This window comes from Xiphophorus couchianus, chromosome 15 (genome assembly GCF_001444195.1).
Source record: "Xiphophorus couchianus chromosome 15, X_couchianus-1.0, whole genome shotgun sequence".
In the NCBI taxonomy this organism is placed as follows: domain Eukaryota; kingdom Metazoa; phylum Chordata; class Actinopteri; order Cyprinodontiformes; family Poeciliidae; genus Xiphophorus; species Xiphophorus couchianus.
This window is the reverse complement of record NC_040242.1, coordinates 18,965,008-18,991,845: the sequence shown is the minus strand read 5'-3', so window position 1 is coordinate 18,991,845 and position 26,838 is coordinate 18,965,008. Positions and strand designations below refer to the sequence as shown.

The following is a 26,838-nucleotide window of genomic DNA, read 5'->3' as shown; positions in this document are numbered from 1 at the left end:
GCGGTGTGAAGTGTGTGTTATTCTTCTGCGCATTCGGGTCGCTTCGTGACGACTTTCGCAGCGAAGTCTGATGGAGGTCGAGTTTGATCGGTAGTACGAACCACCACGCAAAAAAAAAAAAAAAAAAAAAAAGTCGGATTTTAGCAAAAGTGTGAACGTAGCTTAATAATACGTAAGAATATATCCAATTTTTTTGTAGCGCTCAAAGATGCTTAAAATTCTGTTGAATTTCGACATATTTTCATCAACTTGATCAGTATCAACCATCCAGCCAGAACGTCTGGTCATGACGTTTAACAGAATGTAATTTGGGACAGAGGCATGAAACTTTATTCATATTTTATGATGCTGTTTGCATTAAGTGAATAAATGGGGGGAAAAAATCACAATACATTCAAGCTTGTTTTTGTTGCAATCATTAAAGTTGTGTGTTGTATGATGATTTCTCCCAGGAGAAAGAACAGGTAAGGATGAAACATTGAAAGTGATTCATTCAGAGGCGAGGATTTTACTGCTTTGCCCAAAGCTACATCCTGCTTTCTGTTTTAGGTCATTTACAGTCAATTTTGCATGTTAGCACATCCAAGTTTTCTGCAGCTGTACAGTACAATAGTAGAGCAGCACGAAGGCCAAATTAGTCATGACATCAAAGTTATAGCCATGCGAAAGTTTCAACAACAACAAAAAAAAAGCTAGCAGTGAGCTTCTTCAGGCAACGTTTTAGTATATATTTATTTCAAGAATGATTTAAAAGTTGAACCAGTTTTCATTTTCAGCTTCTGCTCGGTTCCACCCTACAAGCATATCTGACCTCTCCAATCTGCCGCTGCTCTGCATGTTGATCTGTGTAAAGTCCCTGGTTGTTTCAGTCCTAATCCTCCACGTTACTACGCCCAAAGTCCCGTCCACACCCAGGTGCTTCACATCCGTGGAAGAAAACCAGGATGACAACATTCTCTTTCTTTTCCTATTTAAGAACACTAACTGTCCGCGTAATGCCCCGAGGCGCCGCCAACGTTTTGAACTTCAAGACGCTCCTGGCGTGCGGTGTGATCATTTGATTGGTTTTAACATGCCAACCCGCAAGATAATTCACTAGGAACAAGATGCAAATTCAAAAGAAACTGGTAGTAAACGCAAGCCAGCTCCAGGTGTGAGCGCACGCGTCTTCAGTGGACTTGGCTTTATCGTCTTTGCGCCGCTCAGCACTTTCGTCCTCGGCAGATAAGCAGTTCTTAGAAGCTGCTCACAGTCCGCAGGTTCTTAGAAACCAAACGCGTCATGTGTGCATGAAAACCGATGTTGTGTTTTAAAGGTATATGATATATTTGCTATAAAAAACGTTTGTACAGCCCTTCAACATTTCCATTTTGTCAAACTTCAATGAATTTTATGTGACAGAGAAACACACAAATGTTCATAATTGTGTGTAATTTTGCAAACAAACTCACTGAAAGTGGGACAAGCCTTCCCCCCCTTTAACCTTTCTTAATTCTGGTATGAAATAGTAAAACAATCTTGAACTTCAGTTCAGTTCATCATTAAAAAACAGAAGTATATGGAGCAACTGCAAGGATACTAGGACATGGCTGTCCAAGAGAGCATTTATCGGCGAAACATTTGATAAGAGGTTCGGTACTCAGGTAGAAGAGTCTCAAATATTGCCTGGAAACTCCACAGATTTAGTATTAAAGGGGTTTTTTTTCAAACCTGACAGACTCAGTTCGATTGGGGGGAAAAAATTGCAACATTTGCTAGATTTTTGGCTGCTGCAGTTCTCTTTCACGCTATTTTGTGTACAAAGATTCCGACCAATTGAAAAACTTGTTTCCCTCCTCGCCTGTGGTGGCGCTGCACTGGAAGAAACGACACAGAAACCTCTGAAGAAGACTTGAGCGCAACTTCCTTCTTCATAAAATGTAAACAAAAATGGAGTGTCGTCAAATTCTGGCGGTTGTAGGATTTCTCCTTCATCTCTAATAAAAGACCACGAGCCTTTTCTCCCACTAGTGGTAAACTTGCGAGTTTGTTTTGGTTGCATTTACCCAGGATCCTCTGCGCTATGGTCCGCTTCCTGCTTTTGGAGCCGTCTCTGGTGCGTTTGGTGTTCACATATGAGTTCGAACTGCGCCAGCGTTCGCTTCACCCAAACCGAGACCTCTGTCTGCTTTTTTTTTTTTTGGTTCGCGTCGGAGTTCAACTGCGCATTCACAGCTCCCCAAACAAACTGGACTTTCAAAGCAAGTGAACTAGAATTTGATGAGAGCGAACTCAATAGTGCTGCCTGTGAAGAAAGCGGTTTGCCACAAGCCATTCAGTGGACACATTCAAGGCCGGATCTACATGTGGGGCCGCTTCACGTTACAGTCAAGCGACTGAGAAGCTGGAAGCTGAGAGTTCGTGTCCGGGATTTCTTTTCTTTTTTTTTTCTGTAAGCAAGCACTTCAAAAAATCCATGGTTTCGACTTTTGAAAGCTTTTCACAACAGTTTCTAGAAAATGAGTCACAACTGCTGCGTTCTATGTCATACCTAAGAGTCCAGTCATGTTTACCTTTCCCCCTCCCTGTTGCCTAACATCTAAACTTCTGAGCTTGGAAAACATTAGCCACCATGGTGGCTTTGCAATGTGACACAGTATTTTCATAAATGGTGGAGATCCCCCCCCTGAGCACCACCACCTGACACGCTCTAGATATGCCTCCCACGCCTTCTCTCAACGCAGCGCGGGTGGGGGTCTTTCTGGTCTCAAGATGTGAACAGCATACAGTACGATCTGATACGTTATGAATGAGACAAAGTAAGAACAGAAGCGGTGAGGGAGAGACAAAGAGTTGAGGTGGGCAAGAGAACAGGAAGGGGGGAGGAAGGTGAGGTATCAGGATGAAGGGGTAATAATTGTGGGGGTGGGGGGAGGCTTTATGTCTCACTTATGAAATATCAAATAAGCAGTTTGTGTTTAAACCCATAAACTAAATCGCCGGAGTTAATAATAGATATTGCATTTATGTAAACTAGTGCTTTGCATTCGTTCTGTATCGATCCAAGTCTGAGCAACTCAACACGAAACCATCAAAAGCTGCGTTTCCATTCAAAATAAAGTTGCGCTAATTAAAATGGCAAAAATAAATTATTTTTGTATAATTGGAATCAAGGTAATTTTTCAGGGGTAAAAAAAAAGAACATGTTTTTTAAAATTTTGATAAAACAAATTGCGCCAGGATGAGGCGGTTTTTCAGCCGCATCGAAACTCGCGTCACACGAGTCTTGTGATCAACTACGAAGAAAACGACAAGTAGCAGTGGGAGGAGGGGGACGGTTCGTGTTTTTTGGGGCTTTTTTTCCTAATTTTTTTCGGACAATGTGCATAAAAAGTTGTGCGTCATTCAAACTCTTTTGCAAAATCGGCAACGACAATTTCCACAAAACGTTGCATACTCCAAAGTGCAAGGGGCTTGTCTTCTCCAACGCCCGAATGAGACGCCCGTCTCATTCGGGCGTCCACCACGGCTGGATGATGAATAAGTCTCTTATTTAACGGTACACATCCGTCGCTGCCATGATTTTTGATAACTCGTCGTTTGAACAAGCTCATTCAAGTGCGATTTTAATTCAATTCCTTATTTAACGGTAGCAACACATTTGCAAACTTGTGTTTTCTCAACGTTAGAATAGAATAGAATAGAATTCAACTTTATTGTCATTGCACTGTCACAAGTACAAGCAACGAGATGTCGTTTGCATCCATCCAGAAGTGCTCTACGAGATATAAATATTTATTTACAGATGTACAAGACTATGTATGTATAGACTATAAGGGGTTATAGCAAAGAGATATAGATATTGTGTATAATTTAGCAGGATGGCGACGAAGATCTGTGCACGTTTGCGTTGGAAACGCAGCTAGTCGTTTGCGATTATAACCCAGTTCTGCGCAACGTGTAAAAGAGTCAAACAGGAAGTTGAGACTATAATCAGCAGGCGGGGGACTTTTTGCCTGGAAGTGATCATCAGAACCTTTTAGCCGCGATTATCGGCAGGTGCGTCGCCGAGTCCAGATTCCGCTGCTGCTGATCGCACATCCTGCCACCTCACCGATCCTCCCTCGTGAGTCATTATCCGAATAAGTAAGTAACTTATAAAGAGGAAGCCGACATCCTCTATGTGGCTGTGTTATCTACCTGCAGAGGGAAAATCCCTGATGACACACAGAGTGGACATTAGAGCAAAGGAAGAAGGAAATGGGATTTGGGATTTTACCAAGACACAACAAGTGATTTCTCCTCCCTTGCAGATGACCCTTTGACCTTATCTACCCTGACCACTAGCCATCTGCAGTTATCTATAACCTTTCAGTCCATTTATCCATGAATAACTCTAGAACAGAATGAAAACTTCTTCTCATGCCGGCTTTAAAGCGCAAGCGCGATTTTTTTTACAGTATTTGTTTACAACGTTGTCTTGTACTAGTGCGGGACGTTACTTAGGCCTCAATGTTTTGCGCTCGCAGGAAATTGTAACACGCGTCGCTTCCTCATTTGGGTTCCCACAGACTCTTGCGAATACACGGTTGCATACTTGCACGCCCGACGCATGTGCATGCAAATCGGTATTTATATTCGACTATGGCAGGGAGCGTCGAGTGAGAAACAATTGAAAAGGACAACGTGTGAATCGACAGTCACCGTGAGGTCGGACTGTTTCTGCATGAGATCAAATGTCAGCGTGTGTGAACCGTGTGACTTTTTTTCTCCACTTGTTGGCCCCGAAGTGCTTACTGGAAAAACACCGGGGCTTTTTTTTTTTTTTTTAAAGACCTTTAGCCCCATATGTGTCTTCTGGTCTGAACCACTCTGTTAGTAAATTGTAAAAAGTCACAGCGGTTGCTGCTCACAAACAGGAACTTTTGTTTCCTCCGCAGCAATAAGCACGGCATTGCAACACTGCAGGTCGTTAAGAAGCTGAACTGGGTCGCAAAACACCAAAATGATGTGAGTCGGTTTAAAAATGACTGCAGTTCATTTGGGATTTATCTGTTAAAGCAGTTATTTTAACGTGACTTCGTGTAGATTGTGTTTCTGAGTGACATTTTGCAGACTTTCCCTTGCAACCTTGCAACTTTACTCCTGCCAGAGACTCACTGAGAGCCATTTCGATTCACTCCGTCATATGCACTCTCTTCTTCACCTTTATGTTGCACTCTCACCTTCACTGTAATCTGTCTTGCTTCTTCTCTCCTCCACCTTTCTTCTACCTCCTACTAAAGATTACAGCATCATCTGCAAACATCATAATCTTTCAGACTGCCCTACTTCATCCAGCCACCGTAGTCTTAAAGGGTCAGAATTATGTATATTGCAGGCACCTAGTTCCATTTTATAGCACACTCAGGTAACTGCGTTACCTTCAGTTGTTATAAACATGCTACATATTAAAATATGCCTTGAAAGAAATTTGAATTTGCAATTTAATGCCTTGAAATTGGGCGTCTGTCTCTTCATTTAATGGTCATTGACAAAAGTGACAATAACAAAAAATTAAATCAGGCAAAAGAAACATTTTACAAATTCGTTTCTTTCCATAAAAAAAAACTTACAAAGCTTTCACAAAAAGTGCAGGTGTGTGTGTGTGTCTGAGTCTGGTGAATTTTCGGTAAAAACGTGTTTGTTATTCTTTCAATGAAGTTACTCAAGTAAAAAAGTAAAAAGCCTAGTAAAAAGCGTACATTTTTTCAAAAAAAAGTTGCACAAGTACATGTAACTAGTTACCACCCAACTCCTGATACCCATAAATATAGTTTATAAAATGAAACTAATTTGTTAACATGCTAAAAATTGCCTTTCATAAGTGTAATCACATTTACACCGTCATTCGTCGGTTTCTTTCCTACTAGAAACCAACAACGCGCGCCGACTTACTTGAATCGCCATGGTAACGCGGCAAGACCTCTCACCCCGGATGAAGTTACTCGGCCCCTCAAATCAGTTTCCGGGTGGAAATATTTGTTCATGAAGTGAAGTCTGCTTGCAAATTCATTGGGGGGAAACGAACTTTCCGGACAGAATTTAAGCTCGCAGAATGTCCCGAGGCTCGAGTGCAGGGTTCGACCGACACATCACCATCTTTTCCCCCGAGGGGAGGCTCTATCAAGTCGGTCAGTATCCTGGAGCTGTTCACGCTGATAGGAGCCGCTTCGTTGGCTCACTTGTTTGCTTGCTAGCTAAATGCTCTGTCATGGTTCGCCGAGGCCGGTGCTCCTGGCTCGCATTTGACACCCGCCAGAGTGAAAGCAGAGTCGCTTATAAATGTGAAACATAAGGTTAGGATGTCCGTGCTGCTACATTCGCGTTTCCTTTTATGACGCTGATATGTAACAAAGTAGCGAATGTTAAGAGCGAGCCTGCTTGCTAGGCTAGTTAGCATAGTTAACATCACACTTTACGTGGCTTATTTACTACAGAGACAGCTTGCATTTGTGTTTAATATTTAATATTTGGATTTCCAAAGAGTTTATTTTATTGTAGTGTTTTCATTCTGTGAAAAAAACGTGAGGTGTTTATTATACAGTAGTTGAAGCTCTGAATTAGCCCTTCGCCTCTGTAGCCAGTCATGGTGCAGTGTTTTCAGCTGTATGACAACTAGATTTTGTTCTTCATCTTTTTCAGAATATGCTTTCAAAGCTATTAACCAGGGTGGCTTAACGTCGGTAGCGGTCCGAGGGAAGGACTGTGCAGTTGTTGTAACACAAAAGAAAGTACCGGTGAGTGGAGGGACGCTTGCATTTTCCAGGTCGATTAAAGATGTAGCCATGTTGACCATTTTCTTTCTCACTGCTCCGGTCTTCTTTCTTTCGACAGGATAAGCTTCTGGATGCCTCCACAGTGACCCACCTCTTCAGAATAACAGACAACATCGGATGTGTAATGTCTGGGATGACGGGTGAGGGATTGAGCATTATCTTTTAACAACAGCAAGTTATAACATATAGTGGAGGGGAACTTTTCCTGGATTCAATAAACACATAAAAAACAGTCTGATATTGTTACGGTAAATCAAACGTTAGTGCAATCACAATATATATCCACTTCCGCACCATTGATTCGTTCATGTTAAATTCTCTGGCTGCTGCTCTATTCCCCTGTTCTACTGCGTCACTGATCGCCTTGAGCTTAAACTCTGCGTCGTAAGCGTGTCTCTTAATAGGAGCCATTTTGGGGTCTTTACACAAAACCCAGCGTGCACCGCGCGCTTCTTCTTCTACGGGGGAAAATGAAGTCGGCGGCTGCTTACCGTAGTTTCGAGACCTGCTGTGGCTCAATATTGGACCATATATAAGGCGCACTGGATTATAAGGCGCACTGTCGGCTTTTGAGAAAATTGAAGGTTTTTAGGTGAGCCTTATAGTGCGGAAAATACGGTACTCATGGGCCAAGAAAGAAACAAAAAAAAAAACATAAAGTCAAGTAGATACGGTTGTCTAAGTTTTTTACATTTATTTATTTATTTGGAGGAAAGGGATATTTTAAGAATTTTGCACGTTTTCTGTTACATCTAGTTTTTTAATTCTTTTAGGCTTGGTGGAACAAATTTAATCAGTCATTCCAACAGGACTTGGATCGCTTACTTTCAAAACGTTTCTCATATTTAGCTGAGTTTAATAGATTCAATAAAAGTGGATTGATCAAGTGTAGCAAAGTCGACTTCGGTAACAGACGTGGTTCTACTTATACAAGTTTGCTTGTATAAAGACGGGTACGTGTGTTGTGTTTAACACTTTCCTTTGTAGAAAAATTATGGAAATAACTTTTGACGTAAATCCCTAAAACCTATATCAATTTAAACACATTTAGTTTTTTTAGCCTGTTTCAAAGTGAAACTGGAAGCGAATCATGTTTTGTTGTCGTCGCCTCCCTACAGCTGACAGCAGGTCTCAGGTCCAGCGAGCTCGCTACGAGGCGGCCAACTGGCAGTACAAGTACGGTTACGAGATCCCGGTGGACATGCTGTGCAAGAGGATCGCCGACATCTCGCAGGTCTACACGCAGAACGCAGAGATGCGACCGCTGGGCTGCTGTGAGTTGACGCCCCGCGTCCCTGCGTGTTTTTGACCCTCGGAAGCTCCGCCCGGGAGTGAACGCGGGTGCGTGTCCGTATGATCGGCAGGTATGATCGTGATCGGCGTGGACGAGGAGTACGGCCCGCAGGTGTACAAGTGCGACCCGGCCGGCTACTACTGCGGCTTCAAGGCCACCGCCGCCGGAGTGAAGCAGACAGAAGCCACCAGCTTCCTGGAGAAGAAAGTAAAAAAGAAACTGGACTGGACCTTCGAGCAAACGATCGAGGTGAGGTTGTTCTGTCGACGTCGGTCAGGTTAATAAGAAACCAACTTGAATGTGAAAGCAGCTTGCGTAACCTGTGGTGGTTTTCTGCCTTCCTCTAGCACATTATATAACCATCATATTCTGTTGATAAGAAGCAGAAAAGCACTAAAGGTGTAATAAATCCACATGACTGTGATAAAATGAAACCTGACACTGCTCTGTCTCCTAAACCTTTTTTTTTTTGTTGTTGTTGTTTTTTTTTGCTCCGCCTCAGACGGCCATTTCTTGTCTTTCGACTGTCCTTTCCATTGACTTCAAGCCCTCTGAGCTGGAGGTGGGCGTCGTGACAACACAGGAGCCCAAGTTCAGGTACATTTGCAGCAGATGATTGCTTCTCAGAAGTGAAATCAGAGCGCCTCAGAGGCAAACAGCATTACTGTCAGGCTTCTTTTTTTTTTTAAGAGTCTGTATTTTCTCATCAGTCTTGCACAAGTATGAATTCACTGGAGGTGCAAATCTTTCAATGTAGCGATTCTTAGGGTCACGATTTGATTCAGAAACCATTTTTAATCAGAAACCAGTTTTTCTGTTTAAGTTATGTGAAAGGAAAAGACGGGGTAAACAGGCCATTTACTGAAAACATTTCTATAATAACGTTTCATACTGCATCATATTTCTATCAGTTTATATTTAGACAAAAATAGGTTTGTGTATAAAATTCTGTCATTTAAATTCCCAGTGTTAGGTTAGCTTAGCTGCCTGGTCTTTTCTTAAATAAAGAAAAATCTCATTCAAAATATAATCTGACAAAAAAAAATTATGCAGACTAAAATTGATATTTGAGCATTTTGAATCGATTCAGAAATTCCAGGACTAAGAATTGCTTTTTTATTTTGCTTTTGTCCAGAAACGTTTCTATATTTTAGTTTTTAGAACTACAAGAAAAGGAATTCCTAATTTCACACACAAAAAAAATTATTTAAAAATCTGAATTGTGTGGCGTGCACCTGTTTTCAATCCCCCTCAATCTTATCCTCCTAAAGTTTGCATTGAGAATTCATAAACGTTTAATTTAATCTCATGACAACTTTTTGACCTTCTGAACTGTGAAAAGTGGCAGTGGCAGCATTATGGTGTGGGGGTGCTGTCCTTCAGTAGGGTCAGGAAAGAGTGATGGAGCTAAATGTGGGTCATGCCTGCAAGAAAACCCTTTAGAGGCCTGATCAGACTTAAGACAAGGGTGGAGAAACAGCCTTTGAACATGAATAAAGGCATATTTATGTGTAAGAACGGCCTAGTCAAAGTCTAGACCTAAATCCATTTGAAAAGTCTTGGAGCTTAAACTGCAGCCAGAGATGTTTCTATGAACAGTTGAAAGCCATGTGTCGTTTTCCTTCTGATTTATGGCCATGAGTTACTTTGAGTAGGCCAATCTCGTGAGATTCGTGGTTGCAATTCGACAGCGTTCAAGGGTTATAAACGCAACCTGACGTTAATCTGGGAATCCCACAAACGCCGCTGACCGTCTTTCTGCCGTCGTTTCCTGCAGGATCCTGACAGAGTCTGAAGTAGACACCCACCTCATGTCGTTGGCAGAGCGGGACTGAGCGGGCGCAGAGACGCCACCTGTTTGACTGACGCAGAGCATGATGGGAAGTGCAGTTTTCCCAGATGGAGGCTGGTGTTTATCTTTGTTTGCTGTACATTTATCCTTTCTCTCCCCCGCTCCTCCATATGATTTCATTCAACAATAAAACAAGTTTTTGGAGTAAAACACAATTTTTTTGTCCTATTTATTGTTCAGCATGCAAGGCTGTATTTAAGGTTCAGGTTTGTTTGACAGAAGTGGAAATGGTTATGGGAACATGCAACTGGGCTTCCTGTTGTGGCTTTAGTCATATGACTCTGAAGTTATTTTACTACACTGTCACTGATTTGACCTCTTTTTTTTTTTCTTCTCTGAAGTACATAGATCATGACAAAAGTAGCTCATTTACAACGAACAGGAAACGTTCAGCTGAAATAGGGGAGAGTTTCTCTTATTAGCTCTGAATGGTTTTGTCTCTAAGTTGACACGTGGGCTTCCTTTTAACTGACAAGGTTCGGGATTCTTATCAATGAACGCATCGAGCTCGGCTCATTCTTTGGCTATTCTGTCACCGGGATTTATCAGAAATTCAAACAATGTGTCAACTTTCACGACATCCGCTTTTCTCCTGTACTCTCTGCGGATGCATTTTTTCCATTTTGGTACAGGATTATGAAATTTATCCCAGTAAGCGACCGACACCAGGAACCTGCGGGGAATCCAACGTTTAAGATATTCCAGCTTATCTCCAACAGAAAGTCTTGTACTTCCCAGACTTGAACAGTTTCCCTGTTATGATACAGCAGTAAATCGACTCGGCTTTCTTTCCCACTCTTGCAAAAAAAAAAAAAAAAAGGAACATTTCCTTGTTGCCGCGACTACCCAGCGGTGCCAGTTCCGCGGCTGCCGCTCAGAGTGGAATGTGAGCACGCCGTGTTCCTCCAGCCCAGGGACTTTTCAGTGCGGTGACTCAGAGACCCGCTGACCTCGCCCAACAAAGGAAATCCCATACTGTTCCTACCGGGGCTTACTCTGATCTTTTTTCTCTCTTTCTCTTTCTGAGTGACTCGGCCTTGTGGTTTATTGTGAGAAATGACGCTTCTTACAAAGTTTTGGAAAGACCAGCGAAGAGTCATCCTTCATATGGAGGGAAATTCAACTATTGGCTCAGCTGAGGAAAAACCACGAGTCACAACTGTTCATGTTCATAGACTTTTTTTTTTATTATTTGACTTTTTTCAGGATAATAGTGTTTAAATTCACACTTAGTACAAAAATAGGATCTCTGTATTTACAATATGTTACATAGCTTGTATTTATACAATATATTTATATTTTTACACAGTTGCGGACCATACGGAGGTCTCGCCGTGGTTGTTTTTTTCAGCAATCTTGACCGTACAACTATCTTCGTTCCCCATTTTGCAGTCTCGGGGGGGCCAGCACCCGCGTGCCTGAACCGTTGGAGGAGGGAGCGGGACATGGAGAGGGGGAGCTCGACCGGCTTCTGTACCCCGTTGGGAGCCGTTCTTCGGCAAACCCGTTAGCAGCTTGACGTTCGCACCATGAGCGATGAGGGTGTCTTTTCTACTTCCCGAACACTATGTCGTCATAGACCTAAAGAGATGCAAGACAAGAACTCATGAGAAATCCTGCTTTACTTTGGAAGATCCTACTATATGAGAAGTGTTATCTCAGCGGCGCCAATCCGATAAAGACGCTTACCTCATCCTCCAGCAACTCCAGGTCCTCCATGTCGCTGTCGTCTGACTCGCTCTCGGGCAGCGCCCTCAGCTCCAGCGCCGTCCGCTCGTACAACTGGCAGCGGATCTCATCGTTCTGCCGCCCGTACGTAAGGTGGTACGGCGTGAAGCCTCCATAGTTCTGGCAGTTGACCTCTGCGCCGAGGTCAAGAAGGCATCGGACTAGCGTGGGGTTCTGCAGATCAACAGCCAAGTGGAGCGCTGTCCGTCCACTGCAGGGTTCCTGGGGGAAAACCGTAAAAGCCAACAGTTAGATCCGTGTTCGGGTAGCGGTTTCGGAAAGACATTGTGGAGTTTCGTCTGGACCGAGACCTACCTGTTCGTTGATGTTCGCTCCCAGCTGAACGAGGCTTTCCACCAAGGAAACGTAGCCGTTAATGGACGCCAAGTGGAGGCAGTTGTGTCCTGGGAAAGGCAGAAGAGAAGCTCTGTTAGGGACCCGACTTCGAACACGTTCGATCGAGGTGCAACAACTCGCACAGGTCGATGCTTACCACTGTAGTTGGGGACCGACAGGACGGAGGTGAGGTGGCGTTGGCAGTTCTGGGTGATGACGCCGAAGCACGCCATGGAGCCGCGTCTGCAGGCGATGTGGAGCGCCGTGTTGCCGCTGTTGTCGGTCAGCAGTGGGTCAGCGCCAGCTTTCAGGAGACAGTCCACCAACTTGGGCTGCTCGGTGATCACTGCCAGGTGGAGGGCAGTCTGAGGAAGAGGACACAGTTATTTAGGCGATGCATGAGACTTAAGGTGAGGCACATGTAAGGCTTCTGATCAACTCTAAAGGGGATGATGTTGATTGTTACCTGTCTCTGGTGGTTCTGTTTGTTGAGGAAAGAGTGACATCTGGAGAGCTGGATCATCTGAAGGGCATGTTCAGTGGCTTCATGAATGATGGCCAAGTGGAGCAGCCTGTTGAGAGGAGGAGGGGGAGAGGGAGTTTTGTTAAAAGAGAGCTTTTAAAAAAAGAAACTACACACAGGGGGAAGTGGTTTCAGTCATATAAGAGAGAACAAAGGCTACACAGCGGAGCGTTTCGCAACAGTGGAGTTTTGTCGGGTTATTTCCACCAGTTGTGGCTTGACACATCTGATGCTTTATCAGTTCCTGGCATCGAGCCAGGGACTTTCCTGAATGCGCAGAGCGGACTTTAGCGCCGCCCCAGACTGCGCGCACACCCCGCACTGCAAAAACTCCTCAGTGCCAGTTTGCACGCACTTTTTTTTTTTGTTGTTGTTGTCGTTTGTTTAAAACTTGCACTGTTTGTGCACACTTTAACCTTCCCAGTGCGCTTTTCTTGTTTGTTTGTTTTTTTATTTGTTTTGCAGCTTTGATCAAATCGCATCCGCATTTACCAACTTCTCCCCTTTTTGAAGCAATGCGCGCAAATTTCCGGAATTTAGATGTTTGTTTGGGTTTTTTTGTTTTTTTTCTTTTGCGCAGATTTGCAAAAAATAAAAAATAAAAAAAGTACAGTTCAAAACTCCACTTACGTGTCTCCGTCCTCGGTCACCGCGTCCCTCCACGGCTCCCACTCCTCCGTGTTCTCCTCCTTGCATCTCACAGTCAGGTCCTTAAAGTCCTCGATCATCAGGGTTTCGTCCTTTAAGGAGTCCACGCCGCTGTCCAGGCGGTCCTCCAGCATTTTCCCCTGCTTGCTGTCCGAGCTATAATCCATTTGTCCGTGCATTGCGTGAACGGCCATGTTGACGTTGAGAGCGCGCTTATCGGGTCCGCCGCGTCGAGAGGTCAGGGTAGATGTGTCTGCGGAGGGAGACGACGAGCCTTTTTGTGCGCTCTCATGGGCGGAGCCACAGCGGGGGATTTCCGACTGAGTTAGAAACTGCACAAGGGAAATCACATCGGAGCCGTGCTTTTGAGAGAAAAATCCCCCCCCCAACTCTCCAAAGGAGACTCAGAATGAAAACCTGTAGTTTCCTATTAGACACCTATTTTCTACCTGCCCTGCGCGTCTGCTCGGGGGCCACATGTCTTCAATGAGACGCGACGGGCATGAATGAGAGGCAAAGACGGCCCCTGACTGGCTCTTGAAGAATTCCCTTCGCGCTCGGGGGAAATTATGTGTTTCAAGTGGCTGACCGAAATGCAGCGCAGCATCATTTTTCCCTCACTTGCCGAGTTTAAAACGCGGCGACGCGAGACGCCAGGGGGCCCCGAGTTTCCAGACTTTGACAATTCACACCGACAGTGTAGGAATAACCCGAAGCCGCATCGTCTGCCGCTCTGGTTTGCAAAATTAGTTTGGGTCCAGCGGTTGCCGCAATCACCAAAATCACCAAGTGGATTTATTTATTTATTTTTTTTACAGCAAAAAGGAAGAAAAAAAAAAGTGTGATATTGGGAATGATTCCATGAGCAGCGCATGTTTTGGTAAATGGATTTTCTCCATTTATACGGATGGAGAAAATCCATGTTTCCGAATTTAACATTTTGTGTTGTAGGCCTACATAAAGTTTTTAAATTCAAAAACATGCTTTTATTTTGTGATCAAATCAGATGATCAAAAAAAAAAAAAGTAATTTTTTGGTTTCCTCCCCCCTCCCCATAGGCGTAAAAATTATAAAATAATAATAAGAAATGGACCATTTAAGAGATACAAAAATCGTCCTTGTGACATCAGTTTAGTTCAAATCAGATTCACATTGCGATAATGTAAAAAAAACTTTTCTGTGCAAACGCGTGAACATTTTATATATGTGTTCATTTTACATATTTACATATTTATTTTCTAGTCTGGAAAAAAAGACTAGATGTGCATTGGATGGTTTCTGTCTAGAACATAAAAAATTTACACATTTATTTCTTTTCTTTTCTTTTTTTTTTTTACTTGTGCGCTTTACCAGAATTTTGTTTAAAAAAAAACAACAACCTTTCAGACATTTCAAAGATTTCACGATGCCATGCACTACAAAGGTTCTCAGGGCCTTTGAATAAAGAGGAAAAATTCCCACAGCATCACAGATCCTCCAACCCAAAGTCACTTGAAAAATATATTTTTAAATAATAAAAAAAAGAGTTAATCTTAGTTCCATACAGTTCCAGTTAAATTCTCAGTAGAGCTTAGGAAACTCCATACATCTATATGTATGTGAACTCTCTCATCAGCCTGCACAGTGTTCTTAGTGGTAAAACAAATATGGGTCTTTTGGCTTAAAAAAAAAAAGATCCCTTGTGTCACATCATATATATACCCAAGTGAAACAGGAACTAATGGAGATGGTCCTGGAACCTCTCATCAACTTACTAAAACATGGATTTAAGGGAATATTTAGGAGTATAGTTGTTTCACCTATATTTTCCAATTATTTCTCAGCATGGGGTTCCCCCCCCCCTCACCGACCTTAACACTCCAATATGTTTGGATTTTTCTGAATTTTCCTGTGTAAAATTATGCTGCTGCAGCAAAAGTGGAATTTACTTTCAGGGGTTGCGAACTGATGTGTCACAGTCAACTTCTGAAAAAGTTCGTCCAGGGGACAAACTGCGTGCTTACATTTCCATGTGTTACTTTTGTCAAATAGATTTGAAAAAAAATAAAATAAAATAAATAAAAAACACACAGTGAAGCTTTAAAGAGACAGAGGATTTCCTCACGTCTCCTGCTTCTTTGTTCTTGGGAAAGAAAGACAGACAGCTGGTTGCTGGGGGTATTCTCTAGTTAGTGGCGCCCTTTTGAAAGCAACAGCTGTTCCACAAGGTCTGGAGTTACCCACCTAGTCACGACTTAGTTCCAGCTCGAGGCAAAAACCTGTGCAGGAAAATACTAAAAGTACAAGCCAGAAATTATTTCTTTTGGTAAGAATTTCAAACATGTCCCTGATGTGAATATATATAAATACAGTACAGACCAAAAGTTTGGACACACCTTTTAATTCAATGAGTTTCCTTTATTTTCATGACTATTGACGTTGTAGATTCACACTGAAGGCATCAAAACTATGAATAACACATGTGGAAATATGCACTAAACAAAAAAGTGTAAAACAACTGAAAATACCCCTTATATTCTAGTTTCTTCAAAGTAGCAACCTTTTGCTGTGATTACTGCTTTGCACACACTCTGCATTTTCTTGATGAGCTTCAAGAGGTCGTCACCTGAAATGGTTTTCACTTCATAGGTCAACCTGTCAGGTTAATTATATATATATATATATATATATATATATATATATATATATATATATATAGTCACAAATGTTTCCCCTCCTGCAGAAGGAAAGCCCTCAGTGTTCTTAGTTCTAGTGCGTGGCAGAGCTACCTGTCTGGGCTAACCCACATCCCTCTTGACATTTAAGATTAAAAGAAGAAGAAAAATTCCCAGGATCACTTTTTGTTTGCTTTGCGCAAAAAGAGAAAGAAAAAGGTGAGGCTTGGCCGTAAACATAGCAACGGTAACCAAGGAGCGCGATGCAGTCGCACCTCTGTGAGACACACACACACACACACACACACACACCTTTGCCACACTAACCAGAACGCACGCACACGTCGATACCCGCCCAGAACGGGGCTGTGGTTACCCTGAGATCGCGTCTGACATCAGATAAACGTCAGTTATGTAAGCACGCGCCGTCTCCTCTCTGTCTCCGCTGAATTCCGCACATTCTTGCGCCTCTGCCAACGATCATGATGAGGAATCTGGGGACAAACTGTTCTCTCTCTCTCTGCTGTGATTTTTCAGATTGCCTGCTTACATTGTCAGATATTCAGCCCACATGAGAAATACTGGAACTTCCACTTGAAAATGTTTTTTTTTTTCTTCGTCGTCGTCGTTTTCAAGTGTCCCTGTCCATATCTGCTTTGTTTACCCCGCCGGTTGCTTGGATACAAGCAGCTGAGAGCGCAGGTGCTGAATCAGTTGTGTAAATGTGCTGCGCATTGCCCCCTATCTGCGGACTGGGGAAGTGTCGCGTCAGCATTGGTCAGCTGATGCAGTCGGCTGACCCCGTAAAATACTGTAAAAAATAAAAGAACTTTCCCAATTTTTCCCTCATATGGTCAAAAAACAACCACATGTATACTTGACTGCTTAAATTTTCAGCCACACAAACAGCTTTTTTGTACTTTGAGACTTTCCCATTCACGTGTTGGACTCTTGCAAAAAAATAAAATAAAATAAAATAAAAAATTGCCTTAGTTCTATAGCACATTCCATAAATATGAAACTTAAACTTTGAAAATTTCCACCATTCATAATGGATGTGTTACATTTAAGTGAGAAAGGCCAGGGGTGTCAAACTCATTTTCAAATCAAGATCATGAATGTCCTTAAATTGCTGCTTGTGCCAGAATCTATTGATAAAAACCTGCAAACAAAACAGTTAAAATATGAGTCAATTCTTAAAATTAAACAATATTGAAAATCTTTTCAGTACCTCCAGGATTTTAGAATTGTTTTTGTGAATTTTTTGCAATAAAAATCAAAGTGTTTTTGGTACTAATTTAGAAATGTTTGCGCTTATGTATGATGATAAGTGTGACGTTATTACTAATGTGATGTCAAGTTATGGATTATAACTGGCCATCAAGTAAAGCAGACGCAGCTAGTAGAGATACTGCCATCTGCAGGTGGGAGTAAACAGTCAATTTCCACGATAATTCGCAAGAAACTGGAGGGGCTGATTGATGTAATTTGGCAGTACATAAATAAAAGCTGCTTTGCTTTGATTGATATAACAATATTTCAGCATAATGTTATCTTGACTGTTCTATTTATGTGTCCCGTCAGTCCAGAGGGCCACGTAAAAACGTATGGCGGGCCAGACATGGCCCGTGGGCCTTGAGTCATTTCCAGGATTAAAGGACTAATGTCTCAGCAAGATCTAGAGAAACTCATCCCTGCGTTCATCTTCAGTCGTATTGATTATTGCAACAGCGTCTTCACAGGTCTGTCCAACAAATCAATCAAACAGCTGCAGCTGATCCAGAATGCTGCTGCTGGCGTTCTCACTAAAACCAGGAAGATAGAGCACATAACACCAGTTTTAAAGTCCCTCCACTGGCTCCCTGTAGCTCAAAGAATAGACTTTAAAATATTGTTAGTTTATAAATCACTGAACGGCTTCGCACCACAATACATTAAAGATCTGCTGTGGTTGTATCAACCTTCCAGACCTCTCAGGTCTTCCGGTTCTGGTTCTGCTCTGCATCCCCAGAACCAGAACCAAACGAGGAGAAGCAGCTTTCAGCATCTATGCACCACAAATTTGGAACAAACTTCCAGAAAACTGTAAAACAGCTGAAACACTGAATTCTTTTAAATCTCAACTGAAAACCCACCTGTTTAGAATTGTATTTGAAACGTAATCAATTACAAATTTATTGATGGAACTTGACTTAATGTCGTGTTTTGATTGTTGATTCTATGTTGCATTGTTTCTGTGTTTGTAATGATGTAAAGCACTTTGAAATGCCTTGCTGCTGAAATGTGCTATACAAATAACATTTGATTGATTGATTGATTGATTGATTGAGTTTGACACACGTGAGATAAGCGGATATAGAAAACGAAGTGGTTCGATTCTGTAGGGGGAAAAAAATGTGCATTCAAATAAATAGATAAATAAATACAAAAATTTTCTTTTATTTCAGTAACAAACATATGGCAACAAGTGAAACACATTATATAGCTTAATTAAAGAGAAACTGATCTTACAGGTATTATTTTTGTTATTTATGATGCTTTTTACACACAAAGATTTGCTTATATTTGTAATCAAAATGCAGCTAATATGGCACTAGCATAACTATAAGATATAAACACAGACAGCTGCTGCAGTCTACCAAAGACCAGCTCAAATGCTGCAGCAGTTTCCTTACAACAACATTAATCTCATGTTACGCTATGCAGAAACTCTGTCTTCACTGACCTGCTCCAACCGATAGCAGGTTGACCTACTTTCTGTTTAATCAGGCTAACAGTTGGGGATACTTATTGGAGTATTGAGCGCTCACAATACTCCAAGTGAAACAGTTGAGTTGTACCTATGGAAATAAATAAACAAAATATAAGATGGTGACATCATCTTAAAAGGAACACACACCCCATCCTGATGCAGTGACATGCAGTAAATTCTGCTTCATCCGTCCCAGTATGCACCCGCCCGACAAAAGGTAGGAGTGTGAATACGAACTCATCCTTGAGAGACATGATGCAACATGATGTCGTACAAAGTCCATGTGCCGTGCTTACCCCACGTAGCACATGCTTTCCTCATACGCTACAACGGAGCGGCAGTAAATCTGCAGAGGCTTTTCTTAAGAAGAGATGATGACATGCCTCACTGACACGTAGAAATATCACATCATGTATTATGTTGGGATATTTTTGAACACGGCTTGTATTGCTTTACGTTTGGTTATATTTTGTGTTGGCGATAATCGTACGAAGCTTGGTATCTTTTTGTCAATAGCCAAACAACTGCAAGACTCGAGGGGGTGGGGGAAAGAAATTGAAATGTGTTCTTTGATCACTCATTTCGCACTACTGATTATTGAAGATTATGATGCAGTTACATCGTCTGGTTTCCCTTTTTCTTTTCTTTTCTTCTCTTTTTCCAAAGGTGGTAAAATTGTGAGTGGGCAGGGTGTGTGTGAACGTATATCTATTAATACTGAAATTACATTACTGCATCATGGTTCAATGGTGAAACTGAAACATGTGTAATATCTGGAGAGCACTGACTGTTGTCACTTCAAGGAACACATTGACATTTGTGAAATAAGTGAAAGATTTATTCACTACCCAGCTGTTTATCACCATCCCTTTTTTCACGGGGTGCTAATGTTAGGTGTGAAGATGTAAATGTTTGAAGACAAGGCCGTTGAGATACAGTTAGTTTGATATTTAGATGTTGGAGACTTGATGATGGAGCTTCTGTTTTTGCTTAGAAGAATTCCTCTTTTTTGGTTGAGTTTTAGAAGTTTTGCTCTTTGGCATGGCTTCAGGACTGGACTGAGAACTGCTGACATAATCTGGATTATACGCAAATATTAGATTTAAACTAATATATGCAGCCTTCTATAAAGCATCTGGCACAGTAAATATGTGTATATATATATATATATAGTATAGTATATATATATAGTATATACTGTATATATATATGGAGCTCATTTTCTGTTTTAGCATCGAATTATTAGCAAAGGAAGTGTCTAAAACTACACAGACAATATAATTGAAACAGGTTTTTTGGGGTTTAAAAAAAAACAAACCCTTTCCTCGATGCAAATTTTTTAAACTACGTAGTTAAAGGATTCTTGCATAATCCAATCATCCAACGAGATACGTAACAGTATTTTTTTTTGTTTTGAACTCCTAGTTTTTCTGAAACTGCCTTAAGGAAGTCATCACAACATGGCTCCTCTATTAACCCTTTAACAACGATTTTACCAGTGTTGCTCAGAGACGTAGCTTCTATAAAAAGCTCAGGTGGTGCACAGTTTCACCAGGTGTTTGCTAATTGCTGTTGGCTAGTCTGAAGGAGCTGAGTGGGGAGTTGGACGCTTGGAAACTGCAGCTCCAAGGAGAAGATGACGTCTTAAAGGTGGCGCTACGGCCACCAGGCGTTTTGCTCAGCTGCATGGTTGCCATGGAGATTAAAAGATTCCTCAAACATGCAAGAAAGTATCAAAGCAACACTCCAGGTATGTTGTTGATGCAGAAATAACATTATAATGTGATGTAAAGGTAAAAAAAAGTAGATTTTACACAATACTGCCCCTTCAAGACTGATGTCGGAGAATTTTGTAAGTAGAAATACTTTTAGTAATAACAGCCAATTTTCTTTCTTTTAAGCTAGGAATGACAGCACATAATGATGAATGGGGTAGGGGTTACACACAGCTAGAAGTATTTCATTAAAATAAATTAAAAAGAAGGGATGGTTTAGTAGATTTGAAGTCTGTCTTGTGACACATGATCCAGTTGCTACTTTAGTCCAGGCTACTAGGATGCTAACAGGCTAATAAGAACTCTGGCAGAATGGCTGAAAACAGAAGTTTCTGTCCATTGTAAAGAGCCCAACTACTTAGCCAGCATTCTGAGGAGCCGAAAAAAACAAAAGAACTGTGACTGATAAGTTGTGCTAGTTTGTAAGCATGTAGCTAAGCATTAGCGCCTAATGACCCTTCACAGATCCCTATCTGAGCTAAACTGGGGCTGTTTCACAGCGTTTAAGAAATCTGGACAGCAAATGTGCACTAATGGTTCAAAATTTGAAATAGGTAAACAGTTGAAACCTGAAAATTGCACATTGAACACAGAGGACAAACATGCAAAAACAGAACATTTCCATGTTTTTCTTTAGCATTACAAACATTCCAGAATTTGCCAAAAAAAATTCTCATACAGTGACAAGTGTAAGGTTTAGAATATCCTCTGACACCATTACGTTATTTGAATGACACAATATTTAAAAAAATTTCCCTAAGGAATATTTGTCTTGGTTTTGCAAAGCTAGCATCATGTGTCATCTTGCTATCTAGATGTATCATCACACCCTTGACTATTACTAAAAATGAGTACAGAGAGTGCTGGGTTAGGATGTTTTCATCATATTTTTAAAATATCAAAAATAGATTTCGGCTTGATTAGTTATTTAAAGATTATTCACAGTCCTGTCTGATAATTATTTTTTCTTAAAGACAAGTTCCTCCCTCAAGTAATATCTTATTGTTTAGTTTTAGCATCTGCGTTACATGTTTCCTCCTGCCTCCAAGCTAACATCCTCCCAGAGCTAGTGCTGGAATTAGCTTGTTAATACGTCAGTGATTTTGAGATTAGGGACAAAATGGGTTTAAATTTTCAACCAAAAAAAATGATTATTCCTCAAGCTTATGTACTCAAATCTGACAAATAATGTTTTGGAAATGTAAAGATGCTATGGTGCAGGTACGGAGCCCTCTAGGGGACATGGGGAATTTTTTTTCTTTTGCGTTCCCTCGCAAAACTTTTGCGTTACCTCGCAATACTTTTGCGTTACCTCGCAAAACTTTTGCGTTACCTCGCAAAACCTTTTGCGTTACCTCGCAAAACTTTTGCGTTACCTCGCAATACTGTACTGGTCAGTTATGCAGCATAATTGAATACTGCCAGCCTTTCTTACGGTGGGCGCCGTACTTTCTGCTTTAATATAAGGTTATGTGAGGTTTTTCCATGAATGTTAGAATCTTTTTGTGAAATATCTGAAGTTTTATATCTTTCTTTAGGATAGAAAGGCACCACAAACCTACGATATAAACAGAAACCTTCCGTAAGTAGGAAAGAAATAAAAATACATTATAATTTGGACTATTTCTGAGTTATTATCGCGGGTAATAAATCATCTGACAGTTTTGATTGTGTCTCTGTTGTGTTCGTAGTCTGAATGGTTTAAAGAGCTGCTTTCAGTGCCGCTCCATCTCAGCCTTAACAGACATAAACATGCAGTAATAAATCGATTTTCAATCAGTGTTTTGCACCAAACAGTTTTTACTATTAACAAGTTTTTATTATTAAAAACACGACAAACTAATGATGGTAAAGGGCTGCACTAGGGTAACTCGGGGAATCTCATCTGTCCGTTTATCAATCAACTCCAAACCTTTTCTTTGTTCTGTCACAATTATCGATTTATTCCATTTTGATGATCAGGTTCCAAACTTTGCAAGGACTGACCGCCCCGCTCATCTGCTTCCTAATACACACAAAGCCAGTATCCTTCCCATTCATACCTGGTGACGTCACGCCCACATCGACACACCCACCACACAAGTGTCAAAGCCGCTGCTCCTGTCATATCAATAATTACTTATTTCATTCATATGGCTCTTACAGAGCCTCAGTGAAAACTTGTTTATTATTATTAACTGTTTGGTGCAAAACATTGATTGAAAATCGATTTATTTTTTACTGCATGTTTATGTCTGTTAAGGCTGAGATGGAGCGGCACTGAAAGCAGCTCTTTAAACCATTCAGACTACGAACAACAGAGACACAATCAAAACTGTCAGATGATTTATTACCCGCGATAATAACTCAGAAATAGTCCAAATTATAATGTATTTTTATTTCTTTCCTACTTACGGAAGGTTTCTGTTTATATCGTAGGTTTGTGGTGCCTTTCTATCCTAAAGAAAGATATAAAACTTCAGATATTTCACAAAAAGATTCTAACATTCATGGAAAAACCTCACATAACCTTATATTAAAGCAGAAAGTACGGCGCCCACCGTAAGAAAGGCTTACAGTATTCAATTATGCTGCATAACTGACCAGTACAGTATTGCGAGGTAACGCAAAAGGTTTTGCGAGGGAACGCAAAAGTATTGCGAGGTAACGCAAAAGTTTTGCGAGGTAACGCAAAAGAAAAAAAATTCCCCATGTCCCTTAGAGGGCTCCGTACGCAGGCTCCCAGTTGCAAATGTTTTTGGGTTTTTTTTTATTACATTTTTAATGCGCCAGAACTTTGTCAACACCATGTGACAAAAATAAATATAACATTATTTTTAATAACCCTATTAGTGATATTTTTTTACTCAGTTTTACAGACAAACGCTTCTCAAGAAACAAAAGAAATATTTTTTAAAACAAGATTTGTCAACACTATAACTGAAAGAGTCACACCGTCAGTTAAAAACTCTGACGAAGTTGACAAAATGCCAAACTACCTCAATTTATACGATGTTACTCTGAAGGAGGCCATATTGTAGCTCAGCAGGTCCATGAAATCTTTACAATTTACTAAAATTAAGCATTTATTTCACAAAATTTCATCCAAATTGTCAGTTATGGTGCTGACACATCATGGTTGTAACGAGCAACTTAGGAATAACACGGAAGAAAAAACTAAAGAATAACATAAGCTAGCCAGAGCTGCTTAGCCCTCTTAGCAAAGGAAGAGAAGGAAAGACGTCATGGGGTCCTCAGAAGTTCTGATGCCCCCCAATAATGCCTGAATTTTTTTTTTTTACATTCTTTTTATGTCTGACGGTGTTGACAAAAACTTGGGACAAATTTTAATTGAGTTGGAAAATATAGAAAAATGATTTTTAATTAAACTTTTTGATACTTTTGTAATTATTTATTTGAATACTTATACTTAATTGTCATATTAGTATTCCTTTATTTGTTTTAAACTATTATAATGTATTGAGTTCTGCTCCAGGACAAGGGCTTTTACAGACACCATCCACCTACAACGTAGTTTAAAATAAAAAAATATTCAGCAAACACCAGGAAAACATACATTGTTGCGCTGACATGGCCCAGGTTAGTCAGATATTTGAAAAAATGATACTTTGTGTACATTTTATTCAAATGTTGTGCTTTAGCCATAGGACCTGTTTTATCTTTCTTCTCAAGAATTACTGAAACACGTTTTAAACGCGATGACTGTAGCCACCTCCACAATATGTGAGATTTTTTTTTATTTTTAATCACATTTCTGAATGTTGCTAAAAACAGCTTCAGCTTCCCAGATGTGTGCATGTCATTCATGACAGATTCCCTCCTTTCAGGAGGAAGCTTTCGCTCCACCTTACAGTAACTGACAGTCAGCCCAAGCCGGTACGTTTCTGGTGTGGGTGCCGTGACACAGCAGTTCAACACCCACATCTTCACAACCTTCACACCCATCTGATAAAGTGAAAGGAAGCAGTGTTTTTTTTTTTTTTTTTTTGAGGAATGAAATGTTCGCGTCCCTGCTGTGTGTTGCTTGTATTCAGGGACGCTTCGGGGGAGTTTTTCAAACGGCTAGTCCAGTGAAAACCACTTAGCATCTTGGAGTAGCAGAGGAAAACAGAAAAGAAAACAAAGATTCAACTGCTTAAATCTGCTCTCATTAGATTAAAAGTATAAATAAAGTGGAATTGGGATGAATGAATGAGTGAAATTTAAAATAGACACTGAAGATGATTATGTACTAAGCAGAAAAGAAGATTATGTTTGTGTAATGCTTCTTAGCAATAAATCTTGCTCCGTTGGAAATCCTGTTTATTCCCCCTTAAACAGTGCCACACTTTATAAACACAATGGATTTTTGGTCTGAGCAGAAGAGTTGAGTTTGTTGGTTTTATCGTAAAAGATTATACAAATCCTCTCTTAGCTTATTCCGCATTTGACTCTTGTTTGGTGTTACTTGTTATCAGATCATTGAAGTTTGAAGAAAGAGAACATGTTTTTTTTGTTTTGTTTTTTTTAATTAATTTATACCTTTAACAAACAGGAGGGGAAAAGCACAAAGTCACAACAGTGTGGCACCCGCTCCACTTCCTGGTCCCTACCTTGGTCAGACACTGCTGTGGGGTCCCCAGCGGATCCCGTGGGTGTGCGATGGGGTTGAGGTGAGTACAGGCAAAGCCATCCGCTGCTCTCCCAAAACATGAGAAACAATGATGAACTCGGCTCTGCTGACATCTTGGAGGACAGATCTGCTTAACAAATAAATAGATTTTCCTTACAAATGTGGGATCATATGTAGGAAAATAAACAGGCTGCTCAGTAGCATAACATGTAGCATTACAAAGCATTGTTGCGTCATAGAAATTAATAGACTGGGCATGTTGTGCTGTTTATTTTAAATAAATAAGTAAATAAAGACATTTATTGTCTGTTTAGGAGGAAAGTGTATGCGGGACATTGGTTCTTGCCCCCTGGCCTCCTCGTGTACGGGGGACAAAACTGACATGATCAAAAATAAAAGCATATTTTTTGGTTCACCTTACAGATGCGTTTTCGTCTTTTAAATTACTTAATCAATTAATTTTCCCTGTGCAAGTATTTCTACTTCCATGTGTTGCTTTTAGCCTCCTGGTTTTACTTTACCGTATGCAAATGAAGAGGGGCGGAGTCTTAAGGCTTCAACTTCTTTACATCACACTTTACCGGCCTCAACCAAGATGGCGACCTACGATTAGTTTATCAGATAGCTGAAGCTTAGCAACTTTATTCGAATATAATGCTGCAATTCCTGACTTTATTAGTTTTTATGTGGATGCTCAGACGTGTGTAATTTTACTATTATTTTTTAATTTATGTCCGTTTTCATACTCTTGATCTGGCCCTGCATGTTGACGCTGCACAAATTCATCATAAGTAACAGTTTTTACAGGTATTAGACCATACACTTATATCGGATGCTTATTGTGGGTGATCATGTGACCTTTATATTTATGTCCTTCCAAGAAAAAGAAAAAAAAAATCTGTTATAAAAGACGCTGACTTGAAAGAGGCAGTTCAAACAGGTTTCTGAACGTGTATTCTTCATAATGGACTTTTTTCTTGCTTCCTCCTTTGTGTCTCCTGTTATGGTTTTGAAAGCTAACAGGAGACATCTAAGACTCGGTGCATAGATCGATACTGTCAAAGTGAGGCTGAAAAGAGAAAACTGCGACATGCTCCCTCTCTGAAGACTCAGTTTCATGCTGAATGTGCAAATGCATATTTTTTCGGGGAAGCGTGGGCGTTATTCGGAGAAGGGGTAATACCCTGGTTTCCGTCCCGAAGCATTCCCACGGTGATAGAAGCTTTTTTTTTTTTTTTTTGCATTTCCACAGACACACACATACAGTTGTTTGTTTGTTTGTTTGTTTGTTTTGTCGATAGAAGCCCTACTGAAGGCTGTCATCCTTTACCACAATTTTATATGCGATCTACTCGAGCATTTGTAAAACGAGTTGCCCGACGCACCACGATAACTTCCTTTACTGCCATAGAGACATGGCTGAAACTGAAACGACAACAGGTAGAGGTGAATGTGTCGAAATGGTAATCTCAATGTAAATTTGTACGCCAAGACGGAGTGTATGTTTTCTTTTAGGCTAAAAAAAAAAGTCATATCCTCCATATGCAGATATCCATTAAATCTGACAGTCTAAAATTTTTTTTTTGTTGCCCATTTGCATTCCAACCTTTTAAAATAACCGCCACCATTATGTATTTTATGAATTTAGTCATCCCCCATTACATATTCATCTCTTTATTAAGAAATATGAACATACAAATCTCTAATTGATGTATTTTTATCTCTGGAAAAGAAAGTGGACGATAAAGAAGTTATTGCGATGATGTTGTTGTTTTGAGACCATTTTCACGTAATATAATGGCAATGGCATAATAATGCAAGAACATGTATTCAGAAATCCTTCAACTTTAAATTCAATTGAACATTT

The 26,838-nt window shown here is 40.7% G+C and overlaps 2 protein-coding genes and 1 long non-coding RNA gene across 3 annotated transcripts; 2 read left to right on the top strand and 1 right to left on the bottom strand.

Moving 5' to 3' along the window:
• Positions 1 to 5,961: 5,961 nt before the first annotated feature.
• Positions 5,962 to 10,098, top strand: LOC114158793 (proteasome subunit alpha type-6). The gene is made up of 7 exons (XM_028040657.1): positions 5,962 to 6,152; positions 6,664 to 6,758; positions 6,856 to 6,937; positions 7,916 to 8,071; positions 8,162 to 8,340; positions 8,594 to 8,688; positions 9,869 to 10,098. The coding sequence occupies exons 1-7, from the start codon at positions 6,077 to 6,079 to the stop codon at positions 9,924 to 9,926; spliced, it is 741 nt and encodes a 246-aa protein (XP_027896458.1). The 5' UTR covers positions 5,962 to 6,076; the 3' UTR covers positions 9,927 to 10,098.
• Positions 10,099 to 11,105: 1,007 nt separating this feature from the next.
• Positions 11,106 to 13,445, bottom strand: LOC114158792 (NF-kappa-B inhibitor alpha-like). The gene is made up of 6 exons (XM_028040656.1): positions 13,161 to 13,445; positions 12,474 to 12,579; positions 12,165 to 12,372; positions 11,987 to 12,075; positions 11,633 to 11,893; positions 11,106 to 11,524 (listed from the first exon to the last, which is right to left on the bottom strand). The coding sequence occupies exons 1-6, from the start codon at positions 13,370 to 13,372 to the stop codon at positions 11,495 to 11,497; spliced, it is 906 nt and encodes a 301-aa protein (XP_027896457.1). The 5' UTR covers positions 13,373 to 13,445; the 3' UTR covers positions 11,106 to 11,494.
• A 2,435-nt stretch (positions 13,446 to 15,880) lies between these two features.
• Positions 15,881 to 16,670, top strand: LOC114158933 (uncharacterized). The gene is made up of 2 exons (XR_003598504.1): positions 15,881 to 16,246; positions 16,370 to 16,670. It is a non-coding gene; the product is annotated as an uncharacterized LOC114158933 (long non-coding RNA).
• The last annotated feature ends 10,168 nt before the right edge of the window (positions 16,671 to 26,838 follow it).

What these genes read in the sequence shown, in the direction of transcription:
- LOC114158793 (XM_028040657.1), top strand. Translation starts at nt 6,077, where the DNA reads ATGTCCCGAGGCTCGAGTGCAGGGTTCGACCGACACATCACCATCTTT. An exon ending in TAACACAAAAGAAAGTACCG is followed by an intron (nt 6,759 to 6,855) that starts GTGAGTGGAGGG and finishes TTCTTTCGACAG; the next exon opens with GATAAGCTTCTGGATGCCTC. An exon ending in CCTTCGAGCAAACGATCGAG is followed by an intron (nt 8,341 to 8,593) that starts GTGAGGTTGTTC and finishes GCTCCGCCTCAG; the next exon opens with ACGGCCATTTCTTGTCTTTC.
- LOC114158792 (XM_028040656.1), bottom strand. Translation starts at nt 13,372, where the DNA reads ATGGCCGTTCACGCAATGCACGGACAAATGGATTATAGCTCGGACAGC. An exon ending in GTGACCGAGGACGGAGACAC is followed by an intron (nt 12,580 to 13,160) that starts GTAAGTGGAGTT and finishes TCCTCTCAACAG; the next exon opens with GCTGCTCCACTTGGCCATCA. An exon ending in GAGCGAACATCAACGAACAG is followed by an intron (nt 11,894 to 11,986) that starts GTAGGTCTCGGT and finishes GTTTTCCCCCAG; the next exon opens with GAACCCTGCAGTGGACGGAC.